Genomic DNA, 24459 nt, shown 5'->3' with positions numbered 1-24459 from the left:
TCCTGTCAAGCCCAGGGATACTCTAGGTTTGGTCTGATGGGGCAAAAACACTCTTAGTAGGTCTCAAGTAGTTGTTCACTTAATACTGAGAAGAGATCCTTCTCTTGGGTACAAACAGTAGCAGAAAAACCCAGTCCTGAGAGCAAATCTTCCATCAGTGGTGGAGTCTATAAGCCAAGCTATTCCTTTGCCCAGGCTATCCTGATCCAGTCCCTGCCTCAAGAGTGAAAGAAGCGCAGCTTGTTTTCACAGCAGTAGAGATGCATCTATGGGCTGTGTGCCTGACCCTTCTGGACAATGGGAAACAGAAAACCAGATTTGAATTTGCTCAAAGCAAGACATCCCAAGAATTTATGGGAATGCTAAGCAAAAACTCTCGTATTGTTAAGATAGCACATCCTGTCCTTATATTTAGCACACTTGTCTATTCATATGTAAGATGCAGGAAGGTGGAGAGAATGGTTACTGTGTACAGTGACAGGGAGTCATTGTATTTCTCCAGCCCACCTCCTTGTTTTCTCTTATGGCAGGATAAGGATGGCATGGTTTGAAACAACACTGAGCCTTTCGGTTTGTCCATAGCTACATTCTGAACTCATTCTCTCATTCATTTATATTTTATGTATAAATGGAGGAGCATTATTCCCATTAAAAATACAGATAACATTAGGGCTAGAGAGAGAGAGAGCTCAGAGGTTAAAAACACTGGTGGCTTTTCCAAGGGACTCAGGTTTGGTTCCCAGTTCTCTCAAGGTGGCCATCTGTAACTCCAGTTCTAGGGGATACGATACTCTCCTCTGGATTCTACATGTACTAGGCATGCACGTGTTACATAGACAAACCATCCTCACATATAAAGTAATTAGACATTCAAATATATGATGATCTATAAGTAGGCATCAGAGGAACAGGTTTACCTGTGTTGAGAAACCGTGGTGATGTCTATGTTTGGTCCTTCACTAAGTACTCCCCGCAGAAAGGCTGAAGATAAGCAGCTGTCCACACAAGTTAACCCTTAAGCCACGGAGAAGCATTTGGACCCTCCTGCCCCAGCCTCCACCTCAGTAACCAGTGCCAGAGCCATTACAGATGATGCCAATTGCTCTGTCTGTCCATGTTAGTCAGTTTCTCCCACTTTTGTTTTCCTCTTAGGAATTGCAGCCCAGCTCTTAATCCTTCCTAGCCAGAAGCAACTTCCCTGGCCCTGCATTTGGCTTCTAGTGTCTCTCTTATGACGTTGGAATTTCCTAATAAATCCATAACATCAACCCTGCTCGTGGAATTAGGGATTTCTGCAAAGACTTGTTTCATACATGTTGCTGCCTCTGGGCACCTGAACCTAGTAAGGAATGTCCAGCTAGGTTACTTTCCCTGATCTCTGCTGTTACCCTTTTTCCAGTAGGGTATGGGGTTTCATAGCAGCAGGTGAGTTGACAGAAGGTCTCAAGGGGTTCTACACCGCAATGTCAGGTTCTCATCCTAATGTCTATCCTTTGTCCCAGACTTTTCTTTTTATGGAGTCTCAGTTACTTTTCTCATCGATGTGACCAAGCATAATTTAAGGAAGGGATTTTTGGGGGCTTTTTTCTGTCAGGCCAAAACCGTAGCCTGTGGGATGGTACCACCCACAGTCGGGAACAGGATGGGGCTTCACCCTTTAGTTAAACCTTTCTGAAAATGCTATCAACACCCAGAGATATGTTTCCATGGTGATCCTAAATCTAGCAAGTTGAAAATCAAGACTAAGTTATCACATTGACCTTGGAGACCTCTCTCCCAATTTTTTGCTTTCTGGAATCTTAGCTTCCTTTCACTAAGATTGATTGAATGCTTCACATTCTGGCTTCCAGTTTGTTCCAGCGGAACCCAAATGCCTAACTGGATGTCTCTCTGCCTGGGGCTCTTTTCCCTTAGCCTATTCTACTCAAGTCTGCCAACTGAAAATGTCTCTTAGCATCAGTATAGGCTGTGCATAAGATTAAATCTCATGGTTGTTTTTATTGGAATCAAAAACTGCTCTCTCTCTCTCCCTTTCTCTCTCTCTCTCTCTCTCTCTCTCTCTGTGTGTGTGTGTGTGTGTGTGTGTGTGTTCATGTTCATGTTCCTATATTTGAGCCAAGTTTATAAATTATGGTTAATACTTCTTGCCACTATCAAAAAAAATGTTATAAATCATGTAAGAACAAATCTCTGGCATGTGTTTGTGCCTTGTTAGACTTTCTGTCACTATGGCAGTAAAGATCAGGTGACTTCTAACAGGAAATGCAGTGTATAGCAATCCTATAATGCCTGTGCTTTAACCACTAAAATTTCACACCACTTACCGCCTAATTACAGAACAGTTATTATGCTCTAAAGTTTTGGTCAATGTGATCATCCTAACAGTGATAGCTAAATGAGGCACTACACCAAGTATGTCACAAGGATCATCTCACAATGACCTTATCAAGTAGGTTCTACAACCATCCCAGTGTGGTGGCCAAAGAAGGAACTGAGAAATTAGCTTTGAAGTTTTCCAACCAGTAGTGGATCAGGACTTGAATTCATGCACTTAGAGTCTAAAGCCACACCCATTAAAAGTTTGTTTGTACTGTTATTTTTCTAAACCATCTGGCTTTACTACGTTGCAGAATTAGTTCTGCTTTTGAAGATTAGTTTAGAATATAAATTTATTAACATTTTTATGATATAGGTTTCCTAGATGTGATATTTTAATTATGGTAATTCTTGTATCTTTTGGAATTTATTTTTTAAAAAAAGATTATTAATAAAGGAAGAGATCACTATAGGATGTCTTTAATTTCTCACTTGAGTTGGCATATAGGCTGGACACAGTATATATTACATAAATATCTCCTTTTAGTGGCTTCATAATTTTCAGACATATTTGAAATCTTTGATTGACATAGAAGTGAAAAAATTATTGGTCTAGAGATGTAATGGATCTCACCTAAGCTGTGGCATTGCTAATAATGTCAACTACAGTAATCCTGCTAGAAAGGCCTGATATGAAGAAGGGAGTAGAAATTCTCGTTTTTGATAATCAGCTTCCTTACTTTACATTCTCAAAACAGAGCCTATACACTCTTCACCAGAGCAGCTGACCTGGGAAACTTGAAAGCTATGGAAAAAATGGCTGATGCTTTGCTATTTGGAAGTTTCGGCATGCAAAACATAACAGCAGCTGTCCAGTTATATGAGTCCTTGGCTAAAGAAGGATCATACAAAGCTCAAAACGTGAGTTCTGAAAGACAATGAAATTTTCTCAGTAGCTACATCCACAATTAACACAGACAAATATATGAAAGGGGAAAAGAAATAATACTCCTGCCCTAATGCATGGACCCAGACCTATGGGCACTCAGAATGCACTGAAATGGTGTCCTTTAGGAATAAAGAAGGAGGTAAGGATAAATTGTTCTAGTTCATAGCAGCAATGCTGTCCTCTAATCTATCTTCCCATCTACCTATGTGTATTGATATGTTTATAAAAAGATAAAGAGAAAAGGATACATGTTCTATGGAGGTGTGGTGAGGTATCAGTGGGCCCATGCCGAGGCATCCTTTCCCCCTGAGGGACCAGCCACACAATGGTATAGTATAGAATAGAGTTTATTCAGGGCTAGGAGAGGGGACTTAAGAGGGTAGTAGAGGCAGAAAAGGCAGAGTAGAGGCCTTTTTGAGCATATGGAGCTGGGGGAGGGGGTGCGGGGAGGGAATGTGGAGAGAGGGGGTAAGGGAAGCAGGGAATCAAGAGACCAAGAGAAGAGAGAGAAGAAGGCACAAGTGTCCCCTTTTGTAGTGGGTCAGGCGTACCAGGCTGTTGCCAGGTAATTATGAAATGGAGTTTACCAGCTGTTGACAGGTAACTGTGGGGAGGAGCTTAGACAGAATGCTAGCATGTATGTTTTGACATAAGTCCTCTGAACCCAAATATCATTAAACTATAGCTAGACTATGTTCATCTTTACAAAGAAATATGGAACAAAATCTAGTCTTAAAGTAATGTTTGCCTGACTTTCAATTTCAAATCTTTCATAAGCTAAGTGAATTTGTTTTTCTATTTTGATAAATACGTTCTACTTCATGATAAGAATAAGATAGTCATATCATAAAAAAATCAAAAGGCTGGGGCTCAGGGTGTAATTCAGTTGGTAGTGTGCTTTCCTGTCATGAATGAAGCCTTGAGTTTGAGCTCCAGCATCTTGTACAACAGGCCTTGGTGGTCCATGCTGTAATCCAGCCCTCAGGAGGCAGAGGCAGGAGAATCAGAGTTTAAGGTCATTCTTTGGCTACCTAACAAGAGAGAGGTGGAAGGTGGGAAGAGAATAGAAGACAAAGGCCTTCAGAAGCCACACACACACACACACACACACACACACAGAGTTCAGATAGTATGAAGACCACCATGTACTTTTCACTTGCCTTCCTGCTTGGTGAAGCTCTTTTCAGACCATCCAAATGACCATGCAACCACACCCAACATTTTGTTTCAGCTACTTAATACAAAGGTATGCTTTTTTATGCTACTATCGTATTTTATTAAGTGGTTTTATCTGTCTTACAAACAAAATTCATGGCCATTAACAAAAATAAAAATATAAGAATTCAGAACATATGAAGACAAAAGTCAAGTTACCTAAAAGATGTACACCTAGAGACCTTTTTTTTTTTTTTTTTTTTTGTCGTCAGCCAGTAGAGTACAGGAACTAGGCATGGAGTCAGATTAAGTTTGAATACACTATTATGCTTGCCTAGTGGATAAGCTATTTATTGAACAAAACCCTCTCCCTTCTTCTGCATTAGAATCTGACCTTTGGTTCACACTCTAATTCTGTTTCCCAGGTAACCTGATAAGAATAAAATTTTAACTATGTCTCTACCTAGCATGACTTATGATGGAAATGGCCTCTGACTGGCAAACTGCTTTTGGAGAGGGAGAAACAATAATGAACTATTGAACCTGATGATGGTAAATCTTTTGATGGGAAAGCCGTGTCTGTACTTGTAGAGTAGTTGTTGTGAGGAACAAGGCATTTATACCAAGGTGTTTTTCACATCCTCCCCATGTAGCTCTCATCTTGCATCTGAGTCCCTGTCTGAGGTATATGGGATGACAGCTCCTACAAGATTTTGTACACTGCTAAGGAAGGCTTGATGCTTACCCACTGTGCCACTGTGGTTCATTTGCCCCCTGCTTTCCAATTAGACTGGTAGCAAATGAGGTTCATGGCAGTCCTGGGGATCTGTATGCTTAGTTGAGCCAGAAGAGGTTGAACCAAATACCTGTGATGAAAATGACAATGTCTCTAAATAGTAGCCATAAAGTTAAGATAATTATATAACATTAGATCCCATGTCTTGCTCAATCATCTCTGGCATTTAACAAAGTGTCTGAGACAAAAAAAAAACCAAAGTTGAATTAATTATTAGTAAATTGGTCATGAATGGCTTCGTTGAGTTATTGTAGGGTACTTCTTCACATTCCTGGAACCTCATGCTCATCCATTATACAAAGGAGGGAAGCTGATAGATAACGGGGTGAAAGTGACTTCAAGAAGACATAGTTTCAGTTAAGCAGAAGGAAGCTATAGAAATTATTGTCCCCACTATTGTACTTCTAGAACTTTTATAACTATATAGGGTATTTTTAAATAAATGAAACCACATATTTTTTATTTTCCCTAGCAGTTCTTTATTCACTTAATACCATGGATTTTTTTCTATATAAATACATATAAATCAACATCATCATTTTAAAGATGATCATAATTTGTGTTGGAGGGTATTGTGTTTAACACAGAATTTTTCTTGCAATTATATATATATATATATATATATATATATGCACCCAATGGACAGATATGTGAATAATAATAAAATATAAGATTTGTTGAATCTCCATAGTTTGATTAACCAAAAATATAAAGCTCTGGATGTCCCCAGCATTTATACCACCTTTATTTCCTTAATTCATAACTTATTTTCTTATTTTCAATGCATGTATAAATTTTGACCAGACTACCCTCTGATTGGAGTACTTGCCATTGTCTTTAAAGATAATCAGAAGACAAAGTTCTAAGGCAAGCCTAGTAGCAGAAGAGACAGCTCTAAGCTGCAACCACTGGCTGTGAACTTCCATGATCATCTTTTTATAGAGGAGCGAGCAGTGATGGGAAACTCTAGGAAATGCATCACAGGCTGCATGGTGCCACAGTAAGGCAGCAAAGCAGGGAGTTCCCAGACAATGTCAATCATATGTTGCTCTGAGTTCTGCACCTCAGTCGCTTTTCCATCCTGTGCTCATTTTTGATATCCCCAGAGAAGTTATGTCTCCAAACTTTAGTTTTCCTGAACCTGAGAAAGAGGCTGATAGATAATGTGCAAGCCTCACAACGCCACTGGAAGAAGTAAGTGAGTAGTACCTGCAAGAGTCCTTAGCAAATGCTGAAGAACACTGAAGCATGCCGACCTGTTCACTCCGACAGCTCTGTCTTCAGGGGCAGCCAGTCCTTATTTTATACATTAATTTCCTCATATGTAAACATGGGGTTATCTGTCCAGTACGTGGGGGGGGGGGTGTCTCTTAAGGAAGACCAGGAGAGAGAATGTGTGTGAACAAACTTAACCTAGAAGTTAACACTGACCTGATATGCAAATGTCAGTCATTCTGTTAAAGTACAGCAAGATATGATATTGTTGGGTAAAGAAAGTCCCCTACTAAAGTCCCCTTCTGCCTCCTGTGACACCCTGGACTCCTTTTGTCTTTATTCTAACTCCTTATGGCCTGGGAAGCATCATGTGCACGCGGAGGAGCCGGACTTCTCCAGAGCTGTATCTGGATTTGATGCTGAGCTAGGACTATCAGCCCTGTCAGTGCGGCACTTCCTTCCCTAGGAGTTGCTTTCTTCCTGGTTTTTGTTGCTGCTCCTGCTACTGCTGCAGTTTGTAACTATTCTCAACAGCAAAAGAACTTCAGGGGGAATCAGTATCCCGGACCTCAAGCAGTACTACAGAGCAATAGTGTTAAAAACTGTGTGGTATTGGTACAGTGACAGGCAGGTAGATCAATGGAATAGGATTGAAGACCCAGAAATGAACCCACACACCTATGGTCACTTGATCTTCGACAAAGGAGCTGAAAACATCCAGTGGAAAAAAGATAGCCTTTTCAACAAATGGTGCTGGCTCAACTGGAGGTCAGCATGCAAAAGAATGTAAATTGATCCATTCTTACTTCCTTGTACTAAGCTCAACTCCAAGTGGATCAAGGACCTCCATGTAAATTCAGACACACTGAAACTAATAGAAAAGAAACTGGGGATGACCCTTGAGGACATGGGCACAGGGGAAATTTTCCTGAACAGAACACCAATAGCTTATGCTCTAAAATCAAGAATTGACAAATGGGACCTCATAAAATTACAAAGTTTCTGTAAGATAAAGGACACTGTCAAAAAGACAAAACGACAACCAACAAATTGGGAAAAGATCTTCACCAACCCTACATCCAACAGAGGTCTAATATCCAATATATACAGAGAACTCAAGAAGTTAGACTCCAGAGAGCCAAATAACCCTATTAAAAATGGGGTGCAGAGCTAAAAAAAAAGAATTTTCACCTGAAGAACTTCAAATGGCTGAGAAGCACCTTAAGAAATGCTCAGCATTATTAGTGATTAGGGAAATGCAAATCAAAACAACCCTGAGATTTCACCTCACACCAGTCAGAATGGCTAAGATTAAAAACTCAAGAGACAGCAGGTGTTGGTGAGGATGTGGAGAAAGAGGAACACTCCTCCACTGCTGGTGAGAATGCAAGTTAGTACAACCTCTCTGGAAATCAGTCTGGTGGTTCCTCAGAAAACTGGGCATGACACTTCCGGAGGAGGTATAAGAGTGCTATACCACTCCTGGGCATATACCCAGAGGATTCCCCGACATGCAATAAGGACACATGCTCCGCTATGTTCATAACAGCCTTATTTGTAATAGCCAGAAGCTCGAAAGAACCCACATGTCCCTTAATGGAGAAATGGATATAGAAAATGTGGTATATTTACACAATGGAATACTACTCAGCAATTAAAAACAATGAATTCATGAAATTCTTAGGCAAATGGTTGGAATTGGATAATATCATCCTAAGTGAGATAACCCAATCACAAAAGAACACACATGGAATGCAGTCACTGATAAGTGGATATTAGCTCAGAAGCTCTGAATACCCAAGACACAATTCACATATCAAATGATTCCCAAGAAGAAGGAAGGAGAGGTCCCTGGTCCTGGAAAGGCTTGATCCAACATTGTAGGGGAGTGCCAGGACAGAGAAGAAGGAGGGGGTTGATTGGAGAACAGGCGGAGGGAAGAGGGCTTATGGGACTTATGGGGATGGGGGAACCGGGAAAGGGAAAATCATTTGGAATGTAAACAAAGAATATAGAAAAAAAAACTATGCAGCTAAGAGATTTTGTGTCACAAACAATGAGTAATTTGGTGGCTAGCTGATGGCATAGGCCAGATAACTCTTTAATAGAGCTGTTTGGGTCCATCTTTGTTGGTGTGCTGTTTGAGCTAGCCTGATCTAGGAACACTGTCCGCATTGTTGGAAATGTTTCCGGAAGCTAGGAGGACAACGTCACACAGAAATGCACCTAAAGAACTGGACGATGTATCAAATAATAACATTATTATATATGATATTATATATGTCTCTCTGCATGTATATACATCCAGAGAGAGATAATATGTAAAGTGTATGTGTGTGCATGTATATAAAGAGACAGTGAATAATGGTTACTTATGATGTCTCAGGGAAAGGGAAAACAATCAGAAATTCTGAAAAACAAAGTGGAAATGTCAGAGATCTCAGAAAGATCCGATTTTTTTGAAGTCCAAATAAACTGAAGGAAATCCTTCAAAGGGCAGCAACAATAATGCAGTGTAAAGACAGCACACTGCAGTGCTCTACAATGACGCAGTGCCTTCTAGATGATAACTGTATAGCGTGCTCTCCAGGAAAGTGGCTCAAGCAGGTGCTTGTCCATCTAGCCTGAACCCTTAGTTTGATTGCCTGTGGATTATACCTGATTCCCAGGAGTTGTCTTCTGCATGCCATAAACATATTATCACACACACACAGATACCCATAAATGTAAAAAAAAATGAAGTTATTGGACTTAAATGTGTATACTTTGTTGGCAATACAATTCAAAACAATTTTACTATAGATTTAAGAAAATCCCTTCTAGCATATAAAGATAACTACAATGAGTGTATAAAAGAAAAAGACGTGAGTGATGTGACATTTTAACATGTTTCATGACTTGAAAATAATTATATCTCAATGGTAAAGATTCCACACATTCTTCATTTATCTCAGATTTGAAGTGTTGAAGTGTTTCCTGGCAGGACTATAGTCATTAGCACCATGCAATGGCTGAAGGGATCATCTCTAGTATCAATCCAATAATCACTTTGATGCTTCTAGGCTTTTGTTCAGTCTTTTGGACGCTAATGTCCTGATATTAATGGTGTCTGAGTTACTCATTAGAACTGATTTACACTTTGCTTTGGCGTGTGGTTTGAGCCAAAAGTAATGATCACAACGCCTCCCGGCTTTGTACAGTAATTAGAGAGAAATTGCTTAATCCTTTTCCTCCATTACCAATTTCTTAGAAAAAGAAAACAAAGAAATATCTTATTTTTAAATTGTTACTGCCTACCCCAAGTAATTTACCTTAAGATACAATGAAATATCCATTACACAGTGAATCCCAGGTACTATCAACCCTGTGTTAAATTAAATGGCAAAAGCAAAATGGCAGAACTTGGAATGCAGTCTTCTGAGCAATCCAGTATGCAGAATTTGACCTTCAAAAACTGCTAACATGTCACAGATGTTACTGCTCTTCTCTCAACTCACAATATGTTTCTTATCTGAAAAAAATAGGAAAGGGGAAAAATGACAAAACTACTAAAAGCTGATGATTGAGACTTTGTTAGGTGGCAAGGCCCAAGCGTAGAGGAAAGGACAGCACAGAGAGTCCTCAGCACATTCCTCTGAGTGACAGCCCTTGGTGTCTTTCTGCTTCTCCTATTGTCCTGTCATGCTGCAGAAAAATCATACAGATGAGGTGAATGCAGAGCCTTTTATTGTCGTTCCTCTGCTAACGAGTGAGGCAGCCTGACCCCGGTTTGATCACACACACAAAGCGGTTCCACTGTGTTCCAGACCTTACATTTCCAGTGAGCTTTACAGCGAGAGATGTCCCCTCCCCCAGCACAGAGCGAACCTTTAATGCCAACTTCACAAGTTCACCAGTTTGCATCATTTCCCCAAAGGATCAGACCAACATGTTTGCTGGGCTCTGCACAAAATGATACACTCTCCGTGGCCCGAATGATACCTTCACTTTAAAAGTCAGTTTGGCTGTTTACCATCAAAGTGTCGGCATAATTGAGCCAGAGTCTAAATTGAGCAGGATCGAGCATTGCCAGGAGTTCCAAGAAGAAACCTTTTTTAAAAATCTAAAATGGGCTAGTGGCGTCCTTAAAAAGAGCCAGTTTAGCCAAGTCAAATACGCTTTAAATATAGAGTTACAGGGTCTTCCACTTCATAAGCCTAAAGAAGTACACGAAGATTTACACAGTCAGGGGCTTTTATCAGCGGACAGATTATGTAAAGGACACAAGTTAGACTGATATGTTAGAACTGCTATGTTTTTTGACGGAAAAATAACAACTTCTAGAGCCAACTTCCTAATTGCAGACACAACACAGGACTGGGGATACAGGACTGGAGATCGAGGACTGGGGATAAGGCTCAGCTAGTAGTGTCCTTGCTCTGTAAAGATGATGATCTGGGTTCTAGCTCCAGACCCACGTAAAAAAGCCAGGGCTGATGACATGAACTTGTAACTCCAACACTAGAGAGGCAGAGACAGTGTGTGGCCCCTGTAGCTTGTTGGCCAGCCGTCCCAGCATAGTTTAGTCTACTAGGTTCCAGGCCAGGAAGAGATTCTGCTTCAAAAAGAAGCAAACAAAAAAAGAGAGGATGGTGTCTGAGGAACTATATGCCCCCACATACCCATACGTGCACATACATGGGCATAAATAAATAAATAAATAAATAAATAAATAAATAAGAAGTGGCCAATTTATTATCCTCGAAATGATACAATGACTCATTTTCTGAGGTGATTAAATTTTTGGATCTTGATGCATCTTGACATGTTTGATATTTGACAGCACTCTTATAAACTCTGTGGGGAAAAAAAAAAACCCAAGTATGAGCCTGTATACTTAGGAGCTTGATGGGGGTGGGAGTGTCTAATAGTAACAGCAGACAAGGAACCAACAAGTGGAGACTAGAAACTACCATAGTGGCCCAGTCAGAACCAAGAAGGCTCACACAGACAGCTGCTGGAAGGAAGGAATTTGAAAGAGCCGATAAAAATGGAAAATATCACAAATTGAAATTCACTTACGTCTGCACCACCTTCGGAACACCATAGCTTACCAACACAAACATCACAAAGTGACCACCCTGGTGATCACATTTGCCAGGGAACTGCAGCTCGCTGCCACTGCCCAGCACCCTGAGGGTATAGCATCACATGTCACCAGCCCAGGAAATGACAAAACCCAGATTGAAACACAGTTTCTACAGAGCGTATATTGCTTTCACACCATCACGAATGTGAAAAATCATAGGTCAAACCATCTGGGAGCTGCCTCTGTGGGCTTTGAATCTCACTTCCGGCTTGGTGTGTCACACTGATGCACCGATTTAACTCATTTCTGTGGTTTCTATAAAAGCTTTTGGATGGCATACTGTGTCTGTGACGGATGGAGGCTGGGGCTTCCAATACCTCCATATTGCTCTGTGATTAGACTTTCCCTCTTCATTCTGTATATTTTTAACTTAAATATCATGTTATATCAATCTTATTTTACTTTTGAAATATTACTGAAAATGCTCAAATTACAGGTGGGGGAAATACAAGGCCCTGGGCTCAATCCCATAACACAGCAAAGGAAAAAGAATAGAAAGCTTAAAATATTAACACCTCAGAGGAAATTATATTTACAACAAAAGAAACCACATGTCAACCATGCATTTACATTTTTTAGTTTGCCTGCTTTTGCTCTATGTTTTTGTTTTGTGGTTTATTTTTGTTTCTGTCTTTGACACAGGGTCTTTCATGTAGCCCAGGATGGCTGGATGCCATGAGCCTCCTCCTCAGCCTCCCGGGGACTACAGATGTACATCACCATGCCATCCAATATTTTATTACTAAGCCTTATTCTAAAGTTCAGTAAGAATTATCAAAGATTCACATATATTACATAAGCCCCCTGATATTGGAATAGTTCCCAAGTTCTCATAACTGTAACAAAAAACACTTTGTTATAGTATTACAAATAAACCAACAGTATAAATTATTATTAAAAACGTACAATAAAATCTCTCTTATCAATATAGGCCAAAACATTATGGGGTTGGAGAGATGGTTCAGTGGTTAGGAGTACTTGTTACTCTTGCAAAGAATCAGGATTCGATTCCCAGAACCCGGTTTCAGGGAATCCAATGGCCTTTTTCTGACCTCTGAGGGCACCAGGCACACATGGGGTGCACATGCAGACAAAGCAATCACACACAGAAAATAAGAATATCCAAAAAACAAATAATATAGATAACAATTATGAAGCAAATTGATTGATTCGGTTTTGTGTTTTCTTTTGCCTTTCAGGCATTAGGATTTTTATCTTCTTATGGAATAGGAATGGAATATGACCAAGCCAAGGTAAAGTCAACACTATTATTTTTCCTGGAACAAAATTTATTTATTGGACACAATCTATTCTTAAAGAGGCTCACTGTAGTGTGGTATTAAAAAGTACCCACTAAACAGAAAAATGTAGAAATTCTACCACAAACTTCTTTAAAGCCTCATATGCCAGGTTATTTATCAAAGGTATGTAATATCTACTTCATAGGACTTTAAAATGAGAAAAGTGGTGTACCATCAGCCATGCCTTTATCCTAACCTGTACTCCTTTGGCAACCCTCCCCACCCCACAAAATAGAAACTATCTTAACAGAACAGATTGAAACCTGGGACATGCTTAGGAGTGAGTGGCTCTCAGGTCATTACTGGGATAGGAATGAAAAATTTCCTTGGTTTGAGTTCCAAACTTAGGAAACCAATGTAATTGCATTTCTTGTACCTTAGGCACTGATATATTATACCTTTGGAAGTGCTGGAGGAAGCATGATGTCCCAGATGATTCTGGTTTGTAAATTAAATATTCTTAGACCAAAATATATGTTAACTACAGCATTCTCAGAGCTTTAACACCTATGTATGCTTGCTTTCTAGGGGTACAGATACCTGTCAGGAATTAATGTTCTGCAAAATTGTGAAGTTGCCCTAAATCATTACAAGAAAGTGGCAGATTATAGTGAGTAATTCTCATAATTCCTTGGGGGTAGGGGTGGAGTGGTGTTTGTTTGATGATTGTTCTTTGTTTATTTGGTTTTGGTTTTGTTTTTTGAGACAAGGTCTCATTGTATATAGCCTTGCCTGGCCTGGACCGATCTATATAAATCAGGCTGGCATCAAACTCACAGAAATCTGCCTGCCTCTGCTTCCCAAGTCCTGGAATTGAAGGTGTGTGCCACCACCCCAGCACTCATAATTCATCTTACTATAAACAAACCTGAAGCTTACCTCAGTGATAGAGCACTTGCCTAGTTTGTACAAAAGTGTGGGCTTTGTTCAATCCCCCAGCATCAGAAATAAAAGATGTTTACCAAGCAGTTTTTAAAATATCAACACCAGGAGGGAATGAGATATGGCTTGGCTGCTAAAGGGCTTGTTGTACAAGCAAGAAGACATGAGTTCAAGCCCTAAATCCTTATTTAAAAAAAAAAAAAAGCAGGGTGTGGTGGCACATCTCAGTGCCACCTGGGGAAGCAGAGGCAAGCTGGTTCCTGGGCTTACTGGGTAACTACTTACCTGATGAGTTCTATAGCAGCCATAGGCCTTGCATCAAAAGACAAGATGGATAACCCTTGAAGGAAGAAACTCAAGGTTGACTCCTGGCCTCCATACTCACACACATCTGCACACACACTCATGCATGTGTACACACACCCATGCTTTCACTAGTGTGCATGTGCAGACATGTACCTGCACTCATAAATCAATACCAACTGACATTTATCAAAATAGTAAAGGTATATATTACTAACATCTGATTAAAGCAAGCATTTTTAATATAGAGTTTGAGCAACCATAATTATTTTTTTAAAGTTCTAAATGATTCCACTTATCTCTTATTTTTTAATATTTATCTCCAAACATTTCTGCTTTACTTATTGTTATAATATTTGTTCCTTTTTTTCCAAGACAGGGTCCAACTATGTTGCTCTGGTTGTCCTGAAACTCACTATGTAGACCAGGCTGGCCTCAAACTCAAAGAGTTTGTGCCATCTACCTCTGCCTCCTACATGCAGGAATTAAAGGTGTGCACCACTATGCCCTGCTATAATGTTTGTTTCTTAAACTGATAAAGATTAAACAAACTCCTCTAAGTCTAACCCTTATGCTATAATGTTGGGTGGCTTGTTAATAGTTCCTAGTGTGGGCATGGTGGAATGGACCTATAATCTCTGCACTTGGGACAGGGAATCAGAGGAAGATCACTTCAAGTTTGAAGTCAGCCGGAGCTTAATAAAGACATCCCATCTCAAAAAAGAAATACATGAAAATGAAAAAAACATATATCCTAGCAAGACAAATAGAAGACACACTTGAGGGATCACTCTATGGTACAAGCTGTCATTGTTCTGTGAAATTCTTGTCTACGAAGACGGAGCATGCAACTTCTGAGTTGCATGTCTCATTGCATCTTGCAAAATTACTCAGAGAGATAACACGTGGTTCTAGACAGAAGTAGGTAGGTCTAGTCATTAACTTCTACCTTCAGAATAACATCTACACATGTATCCAAGACATCAGGGAAAAGAAAGGGTTTGAAAAAGTTACTTTGGGGTTTCAGAGGCTATTTATGACAGGATCATATCATATGTTTAATGGTAATGGAATTGCTACATATATTTTTTCTACATGTTTTACTTGTTTTTTTTTCTAACTGTATGTTTCATTAGGAGTATTCAAGCACATGCATCATTGTATTTATCCTCAGTATCTACAAGGAATAACTGAGTAGCCCTTATCCTTACATTACAAAGTCTATGTCAGAAAAAAAAAAAAGTCAACACAAAGGGATCATCAGGTGTCCCTTTAAAACCTCTGCTCTCACCTGCTTGCCCATATCCTCACAAGAGTCTATCTGGTGATATGTATATGAGTTTCAAAAGCAAGTGCAGACTTTTTCCCACAACAAAACTCTATTTCCTATGGAGCCTCCCTGTCAGCACCCCAGATGCCTGCACAGTTTAAGCAGTCTAACAGCCCTCCAAGTTGACTGTTAACATCTTGCAACCCGAGTATCTTATCTTCTGGTTTGTTTCCATTCACAGTTGCTGACAAATTGGAAAAAAGTGAAGGTATTCCCGTGGAAAAAGTGAGGCTAACCGAGAGACCTGAGAATCTGAGTTCCAACAGTGAGATTTTGGATTGGGACATATACCAATACTATAAGTTTTTGGCAGAAAGAGGAGATGTTCAGATACAAGTAATGTACACAGAAAAGGCTGCATTCTTAGACCATGCCAATTGCCAGAGAGCTGGCTCCTTCTGAGTGCCAGGAGGATTGACAGTGCCCTCCCTTGAGTGTGAAGGGGAGGAGACGCCCTCTCCTCTCTGTCCCACTTCTGTTTTTGTCCCCTTGCCACCTGCAGCTTTGGGGGCTTAGTCAAGAGGTAGTTGCCATAGGGATAGCGATGATGGTGATGGGGTGGGGTGAGTTTGCATTTCTTCCTGGAAATTTCACTTTTTAAAAACCTAGGTTCTCGTTATGGGGAAATAGTGCCTCCGATGTTGGCATTAATGTGGATGAACTCCTGAGCATTCAGAGTGGGAAAAGGCCAGCACCCATGTGACTTAGTGAGACAGACCACGGCCCTTCATCTGTGTACCTGGTTGTTACCATACACTAGCCAGTGGCTTTCTGCCACTAAGGCAGCCATATGCCTAGTAGCAACTGACCACCCAATAATAGACACAGAGTAAAATAAGACTGGGATGTTTCCCCCACCTCTTCCAAAGCAAGCCAATAACACAGACCAAAACAACGTGCGCACTATAGTAAAATCAACAAATAAATGCTATTTCGTTTAAACTAATATTGCTGCTAAAACCACTTTCAAAAATCATTTCTAGGTATCTCTTGGACAATTACATCTAATTGGGAGAAAAGGACTAGATCAAGATTACAGTGTAAGTTGATCCCAAACTGTCTGTCCTGTAGAGGAGAACAGTAGTGGTGAGAGAAGCTGAGAAGACAAAGGAAAACAGAAGAGGGGGAGGTGGGCGCATTGTGGGGAGCCCGCAGCTGCTGCTTTGGTCAATGCTGCATCCTTGCTTCTGAGGGAAAGCAGCATTCACCAGCAGGTGCATTTTCTTAACCTGTCTTCAAGCAGGAAGCAACTTCCTTGGGACAATGCCCCCATCCCTGTGCAGACCTTGAACACATCCTACCTCTATATTCTGTTTGTCAGGCTGGAGTTGAGCATGGAGAGCACACTCACACCCTGGTCTTGAACTTTCACCTTCCCCAAAGGCCAGTTGCAGAAGGGGTCCCCACAGGAAATTTCTGCTAAGCAATCTGAGGACCTAACTTGTCCAGATCACACCAGATTTGGCTAGACCAGAAATGCCTTTTACTATAATTCAAATTAAGCATCTCTGTAATGTTGTAAAACATTTAATCATTGTGCTTAATCTTACCTTATTGTGGTGAACTTAGGGGCCTAATTAATCCTCCAAATGCATAGCAGGGGAAAAGGAATAAATAAGTTTAACCTGCCCAGGACCTTTGTCGGTAAGATGCCAACATCACAGGCTAACTTCTTGCTTAGATTCTGGTTGTGGTTTCAAGGTGCCAATCACCAAAGACCTGGGGAAACAATTTTTTCTAAATAATTATGTTGCAGTCATTGCCATTTTATAGGAGTCACGTGCTCATTTTCTCAAAGGAATGAAAACTCTGTCTCGACATATAACCCCAACAGCCTAAGGAAGTGAAATCACTCCTTGTAAGGTGGTTACATTAAGGGGGCCTCTGTTATTACTTACCATTTCTCTTGATATTGTTATTTTATGTATGTCTTTACTGATGCATTTTCTCCTTTAAATGGGAGATGGCAAACATTAGATAAATGTCAAAGTTAACTTCATAAAGTAAGCAGTGATTTACATAAACATATGCATCCCAGGACAGCAGAAATGAAGGTTATCAGGGCTTTTAAAGCCTAAACTGTAAGCACGGTCTTAGCTCCTTAGATGGGAGTTCTATATTCATAAGATTACTCTGATGCCCAATTTTAGCTTACAAAAAATGTTAGCCATAGGGTAACACACTGTAACATTTTCTCATTTGTTATAAACAGAAGCTTTAATTGGCTTAAAGATGACACAGCCTTTTTTCAGAACTGCCCTGCAACCTACCACACATACATATATACACTCACATACGTACACACTCACATATACACACACACTCATACACACACAAGTTAGTATCAGTCAGCCACACACAACATGAATACGTGAAGGGGGCTGGAGCCACTCAAGCAAGTCAGGTGATGTGCGAGCCCTCTGGGGTGGCACTGAAGGATCCCCAAGGATACAGTGGCAACAGCCAGGAATCAGGCATCATGAGGACCCATCTCGGGCTCTCCATCAATGTTCTTGTAGAGATTCTATTAAGTGTGTTATATAGATGAAAAGCCTGGTCCGGAGAGATAAGCAAATTGCTTCAATTCCCACAACTGGAAAGTAACTGTAGTTAAGAAGCAGCCTTTGAGGGCTGGTGCAGTGGCTCAACAGCTAAGAGCACTTGTTGCTCTTACAGAGGACCCAGGTTCGGTTCCCATCACGCACATACATGGTGGCTCACAACCATCCGTAACTACAGCTCCAAAGGCTCTGAAACTCTCTTCTGGCTTCCTCCTGTGCATGGTACACAGACATACATGCAGGCAAAACACTCATACACATAAAGTAAAAGTAAAACTTCAAAATTGCAGAAGCAAAACTTGAATGCAGGACTTCAACATTGAACCCCTGTGCTATTTTTAGTAAATATCATTTATTTTTGCATTACTCCCACAACACGGCCTCTAAAATCCGCCTTACCATTTTCAGAGTGAGATTACAAAAGGGTGTAGTCACTCACGTCCCTTCATCTCTGGCTTTCTAGTCATTGGCTTTGGACTCATTTTTCTCCTGCAGAGACTCCAAGAACATGGGTTTAATTCCAGAACCTTGCGAGCAGTCAGGCACTCTCTGGGATACATTCAGGCCAATCCTTTCTACTGCTTAGTCTAATGAATGTGTGTGGAAGTCCATCTAAAACTCTGAAATCTTAAGTCAGACTGGCTTATGCTTAGTTAGCCAGGGGGGAGATAAAAAGGACACAAAGACCCAAAAGGCTGCTCCTGCCAGTTCACCCATATGTGGCTGCTTATCCTTCAAGTCTCGCCTTGGAGAGGATTTTCTTGAATACTCTAGTGCTCCACCACATATGCTCCCAGACCATGTATTCTTCCCACAAGACACACAACTCCCTTCACTCTGTTGGTCTTTATTGCTGTCTGTGCCCACAATGTCTTTTCCTTAATCACTAGTTTGTCTTCTACTCAAAATAGTGCCTGGTATATATGAAGCACTAGATTAAAAAAAAAACTATCTATATCTATATCTATCTCTATCTATAGAGATAGAGATAGAGATAGAGATAGAGATAGAGATAGAGATAGAGATAGAGATAGAGATAGAGATAGATATAGAATGGATGGATGCTGATAGCCTACATATTGGATGATGCCTCTCAGTCTCAACTCCACCACTTCAGCCAGTCTGATGTTTCAGTCCACTGAAGAAATTATTACAACAAGGCTTATTTTAAATGTGATGCTCCAGTCTGCTGATCAGCAAATTAAAAATGAAAATGCCCAGGAATAACCATCCTGCCTTTCCCCATCACTGCTTGCTTTTTGATTGAATTAATTTTCTCAGAATCTGTTATCACAGGGAACAATTTGGCCTCTCCCTGACCAACTTTGCAATCATTAAAAATTGTATACGTGCAACTCTTGATTACACTATCTTGAATTTTTCTACATACGAATTTTAATTTCATTTGCATTCTTAAAACTATAAGAATAAGCTCAGAATGAATTGCATTAGGAAAACAGGGTGCTTGGATGTGTCTTATTAAACGGATTCTGCATAATTAAATTAAAACTGGCAGAGGAATAATAATATGAGCCCTAAGGCAACTGCATCCTCCTCTCTGCTACCCAACACAGAGAAAGGGCTAATGTCCCATTTCTGGAAGATCCACAGAGCCCTGGATAAAAGAAGTGCTCATAATTGTTGTCAGAACAATGTATTTCCTTCACATTTCATTCTAGAGAAAATGTTGCAAACTGATTAAATTAGGGATTTTCTTAGAGCCAATGAAAAAGCCACATTTATGAGAGAGAGACAGAAACAGAGACAGAGTGACACAGACAGACAGACAGACAGAGACAGTGACAGAGACAGAGACAGAGTTAAAAATAAAATATGACTAGCCCTGAATACCCAAGGCACAAATTGCATAACAAATGACTCCCATGAAGAAGTATGGAGAGGGTCCTGATCCTGGAAAGGATCGATCTAGCATTGGAGGGAAATATAAGGACAAAGAAAAAGGAGGGAGGTGATTGGAGAAGGGATGGAGAGAAGGTTTATGGGACATATGGGGAGGGGGTATCCGGGAAAGGGGAAATCATTTGGAATGTAAACAAAGAATATAGAAAATAAAAATATTAAAAATAAATAAATTAAATAAATAAAAAATAAAATATGAAACTTTACTTAGCACAATGCCCAGGATATGCTATCTACCATAATAGCACATCATTAGCTGTGAGACAAACCACTATTTTATCTTCTACTGAGAATGAAAATAGCTGTCACTATAACTTAAAGCTATAATCTGCCATTGGCAGAAAGACCCATCCTGATTAAAATGTGCATTGTAGAATGGGCAATTGATAAGCGCTCAGTAATTTTCTTGGAGATCTGTATCCCATGCTGGCCTCAGACTCACTATTCAGTTGAGGACGACTTTGAACTTCTGATCCTCCTACTTCCCACTCCTGAATTCTGGGTTTACAGGGATGTATGTATCCCATGACCGGTTTCTGTGGTGCTGGGGGTTAAATCCAAGATCTTGTGCATGCTAGGCAGGCACTCTACCAACATCTTTGACTTTGTTCAATAAATATTTAAAGGATGCATGGATGATTGGGTGGATAATTATTCTGATTTGTTTGTTCACTTGTCTGTTTGGAACACAATCTCATGTAGATAAGGCTGGCTTCAAAATCATGATGTAACCGAGAATGACCTTAAACTCCTGTTTACCCTACCTCTGTCTCCCAAGGGCAGGGATAAAAGACATGTACCACCTCACCTAGTTTATGAGGTGCCAAGTGTCAAACCAGAGTTTTGTACATGCTGGACAAGCACAAGCATCCAACAAACTGAACTACATCTGCAAACCATCAAAATTCTTGAGAACACTAACTTGGTTTTGCCTATGTATATCAACCAAAGTGGTATGCATGGTGGTTTCATGTGATGTCTAATTCGCCTTTAATGCCAGGCGTGCATAAGCAGGTGTGATGGCACACGCCTTTGATCCCAGCACTATGGGGGTGGGGGGGCAGAGGCAGGCAGATCTCTGAGTTCAGGCCAGCCTGGTCTACAGACAGAATTCCAGGACAGGTAGCGCTACACAGAGAAACCCTGTCTTGAAAACAAAAATAAAATCATTTCACACAATACCAGTAACCACATTGGAACCAATAAGTTTAAAGAGGAACAATCAAGAACCGAAATTCCAAGTAGGCAAAGATGGCGAAGTAAAGAAAACCACGATACTGGAATAGAGGATGTCATAGCGGGTAAAGCAGGCCACTGTGATGGAGTAGGGGAAGCCAGGACACGGGAGTAAAGCAAGCCACAACGTGGACTAGAGCAGGCTACAACACTGAGTAGGGTGCGACATGACACTAAGCCATGTGTGAGAAGCAGCCAAGCCTCTGGGACTTTACAGAATCACATTGTTCAAGGGTTGGGGAGCTCTATAGCTTTCATTTTGCTCCTGAGTAGATTATTTCACTTTAAAAGTTCAAATTATCTTTCTCCCAGAATGAAACTTTCCCCTGAGAACTCTCTACTATAGATTAACTGAGAGTCAGACTTCTAAACTGGACTTTGAAATGATGTTAGGCCCATATTTAGGTCAAGATGTCACATATAGGTTAAAGTCCAGGTCACTTGTTTTAAAGATTCATAAATATTCACTCATTCCCTTTAAAAAATATTTTCTGTGTGTTTAATATATGGAAGACACAATGCTAAGTAGAATATTGAAGGAGACAAACAGACCAGCTGATAGGTAAATAACATTATAGGGACAGGACAGGATCCCTGGAGAACACAAAGGAGGAGAATCTAAATGAGGAACTCAAACCTAGAGCTATTGTGCCTTGCATAAATGGCACCCATATTTGGGTGCATGCTTAGCTCTGACCACAGAGTCTTTGACAATTCCAACCTGAATATGTCCAGTTTCGTCAGGTCTCAGTATTTGAATAAGAAAAGCAACAATACGAAATGCTCTTCTTTTTTCCAGTACCAATGGTTTTTTTTGTTTTGTTTGTTTGTTTTAATTTGGCAAACCACACAAACTTTTAAATTTCTCCCATCTAACTAGCACATTAGTCCAGAGATTTTAGTTTCAAGATTTCCCAATGCTTGTAAATCTCTAATAATGTTTATTTTGGGAGACATTTAAATCCTTAGTTTAGTGGTCAAAGCTAAAGCCTCCGGTCACTTTAACAAGCCCTAGACTTTGGGTGTTCTACTCTGGCCACATTGAAACACTAATTTCCTTGCTCGTGACACTCCCCTGGTTTCTGATGGCCTTCAATACAGTGAGGCTTCTGTCACTGTGGAGGCAGAGTCCCAAGGACCTAGAAACTGTATTTAGTCTGCTTATGGAAGTCTAATACTGGTTGCATGACTTTAGATGTCATTGAATAAGATCAGATATTAATAGCTCTTCCTTATAACAACAGTATGAGAATTTAGAAAGAAAAGTATACGCATCCGTTAAGAAACAGTACAATCTATGTTCTTCTATCATTCTCTAGCCTCCTTATCACTTTGGGTCTTTCAGCTCCTCACCAACTCAGTGCTATTAACACATACTCTTTTTTTTTTCTCTCAGCACCATTGTTAGGGAACAAATGTATGAATCATATTTTGTCTTAAAATATTGTTATTTATTCTTTGATCTTTCAATGTTTTTTCTTCCTTGATAGTGATTATGAATTCACACAAGTGTTCAGTGTGTCTTCACCATTCCTACCTCTCACTCCCCGCTTCCTCTACCAGACCCCTTCCCCTAACAGCCCCCCTCTCATCCCCCCATTCTCTTCAATATAGGCCTATATTTACACAAATATAAATTCTTCTATGAATAAATAAAACTAAGTCCAGTTAGTGGCACCTGATGCACATGGGTGTGGAGCCAGCCACTGAAGTATCAGCAACCGACTCGTGGCCAAACCCTCATAGAAACTTGACTCTATTTTCCCAAGCACCTTCAACTGCCAATAGCTCCTTAATTAGGGATAGGGCTTTATAAGCCCCCTCCATCCATGCTGTAATGATAACTGGCTTGATCTTATCCAGTTATTGCACAGGTAACCACAGCTGCTACGAATTCATACATAAAATAGCCTTGTCACATCTGGAGACAGCATTCTTTTTCCTCCTCAGACTCACACATTCTATCTCCTCTTTCATAATCTTCCTCGACCCAGTGTGGGTAGGGGAAATAGTATATATATATATATATATATATATATATATATATATATATCTCAATCTCACAGATACATACTTGAATATATATGTATACACATACACATACATATATATTCAGTTTAGGACTGAGCATTCACCAGTAAGTAACTTATTCTCAAGTCTCTGACCAATCATGAGTCTCTGCATTAACTGTTACTCACTGAAAAAAGAAGGTTCTCTGACCAAGGTTGACAGCCACACTAATCTATAGGTATATAAACATTTATGTAGAAGATAGTTTGATAGCATGGGCATTTAGCAAAATGAAAGTAACAGGTTCTCTCCTAGGGCCTATGACCTCCCTAGCTGCTGTCTCTGGGTCAAGTTGATCCAGTTGATCAAGTTGATTCATCAGCCATGAATTTTCTCCTATAGATCTGGCCTTAAATTCAATCAGAAAGCTATTGGTTAGCCCAACAGTCACGGCACTATCTCACCAATGGGAACATCTTACTTCACAGAGCAGCATTCTAACATTCAGGGTCAGCAACAGATAAAGTCATCAAAGTCTTTTTTCACCTGGTGGCCTGTATAACACCTTCTAGAAATAAGAAATCTAAGGGAGCATTATTTTGTTCATTTACGAATGACTTCTGATGGCTAAAGTACCAATAGGCATATAAAAGATGTTAAGATGGTGATGTGATGAAGTCCAACAGAGGTGCATCTGTACTTAGTCCACAGGAAGGACCAACTTAGCAAGACGAGAGTACCTTTCAACTAAGCCGACGGCATTTTACAGCACGTTTTCATATTAAAGAGTCATCCATATTTTTCCCTAAACATTTTCTTCTCTTTGAGAGGGGTCAGATCATCAGCCATTAATCTAGTCAAGACCTTGTAAAGAATGGACACATTGCATTCAAATATGACACTGAAACTTATCTTTAAGTATCACTTCTGAGGCCAGTCACTTTTATTTCTTGGGAGTTTTCTAGAAAGCCAAGGTGAGGCCCAGAGAGTGGAGTGGTAAGAGATAAGATTTTTCTAGAATATTTAATCTTACTACTTAGAGAAATCAGAGGCTTTGCTGGTTTTAATTTAATCAGAGGTTTCCTTTGTTTTAATTCAGAAGAAACTATTTTAACCTCTACACAAAAACATAGTCTCAGCAAGCAGCTGGGTGTGTCTGGAATTATTTTGCCTCATAAACATGAGGATTCTGCCAACTCTAGTACAAGCTGTCTCAAAACAAGTACACAGAAGTCTACTCTTCCAAATAATGGACTATTTAAATCTGTAGCTTAGCTTCGTATTTCCTGACAAAGCCACTTACCTGTCTAGCTTTTCCAAATGTGAGAAGAAAAATACCTTTACATTCAAATATGTA

General features: G+C 40.1%; 1 protein-coding gene across 1 annotated transcript in view; it reads left to right on the top strand.

The window, feature by feature from the left end:
* Positions 1–24459, top strand: part of Sel1l2 (SEL1L2 adaptor subunit of ERAD E3 ligase) — a 107098-nt gene that overhangs the window by 58534 nt on the left and 24105 nt on the right. The window contains exons 4-9 of the mRNA XM_052183752.1: positions 3075–3237; positions 12759–12812; positions 13242–13301; positions 13389–13470; positions 15557–15711; positions 16359–16415. Coding sequence (XP_052039712.1) covers positions 3075–3237; positions 12759–12812; positions 13242–13301; positions 13389–13470; positions 15557–15711; positions 16359–16415 — 571 coding nt within the window. The remainder of the gene's footprint in view (positions 1–3074; positions 3238–12758; positions 12813–13241; positions 13302–13388; positions 13471–15556; positions 15712–16358; positions 16416–24459) is intronic.

The sequence above is a fragment of the Apodemus sylvaticus genome, chromosome 5 (assembly GCF_947179515.1).
Source record: "Apodemus sylvaticus chromosome 5, mApoSyl1.1, whole genome shotgun sequence".
Taxonomy (NCBI): domain Eukaryota; kingdom Metazoa; phylum Chordata; class Mammalia; order Rodentia; family Muridae; genus Apodemus; species Apodemus sylvaticus.
The sequence above is the reverse complement of the archived record's forward strand: the minus strand, read 5'-3'. Positions and strand labels throughout refer to the sequence as shown.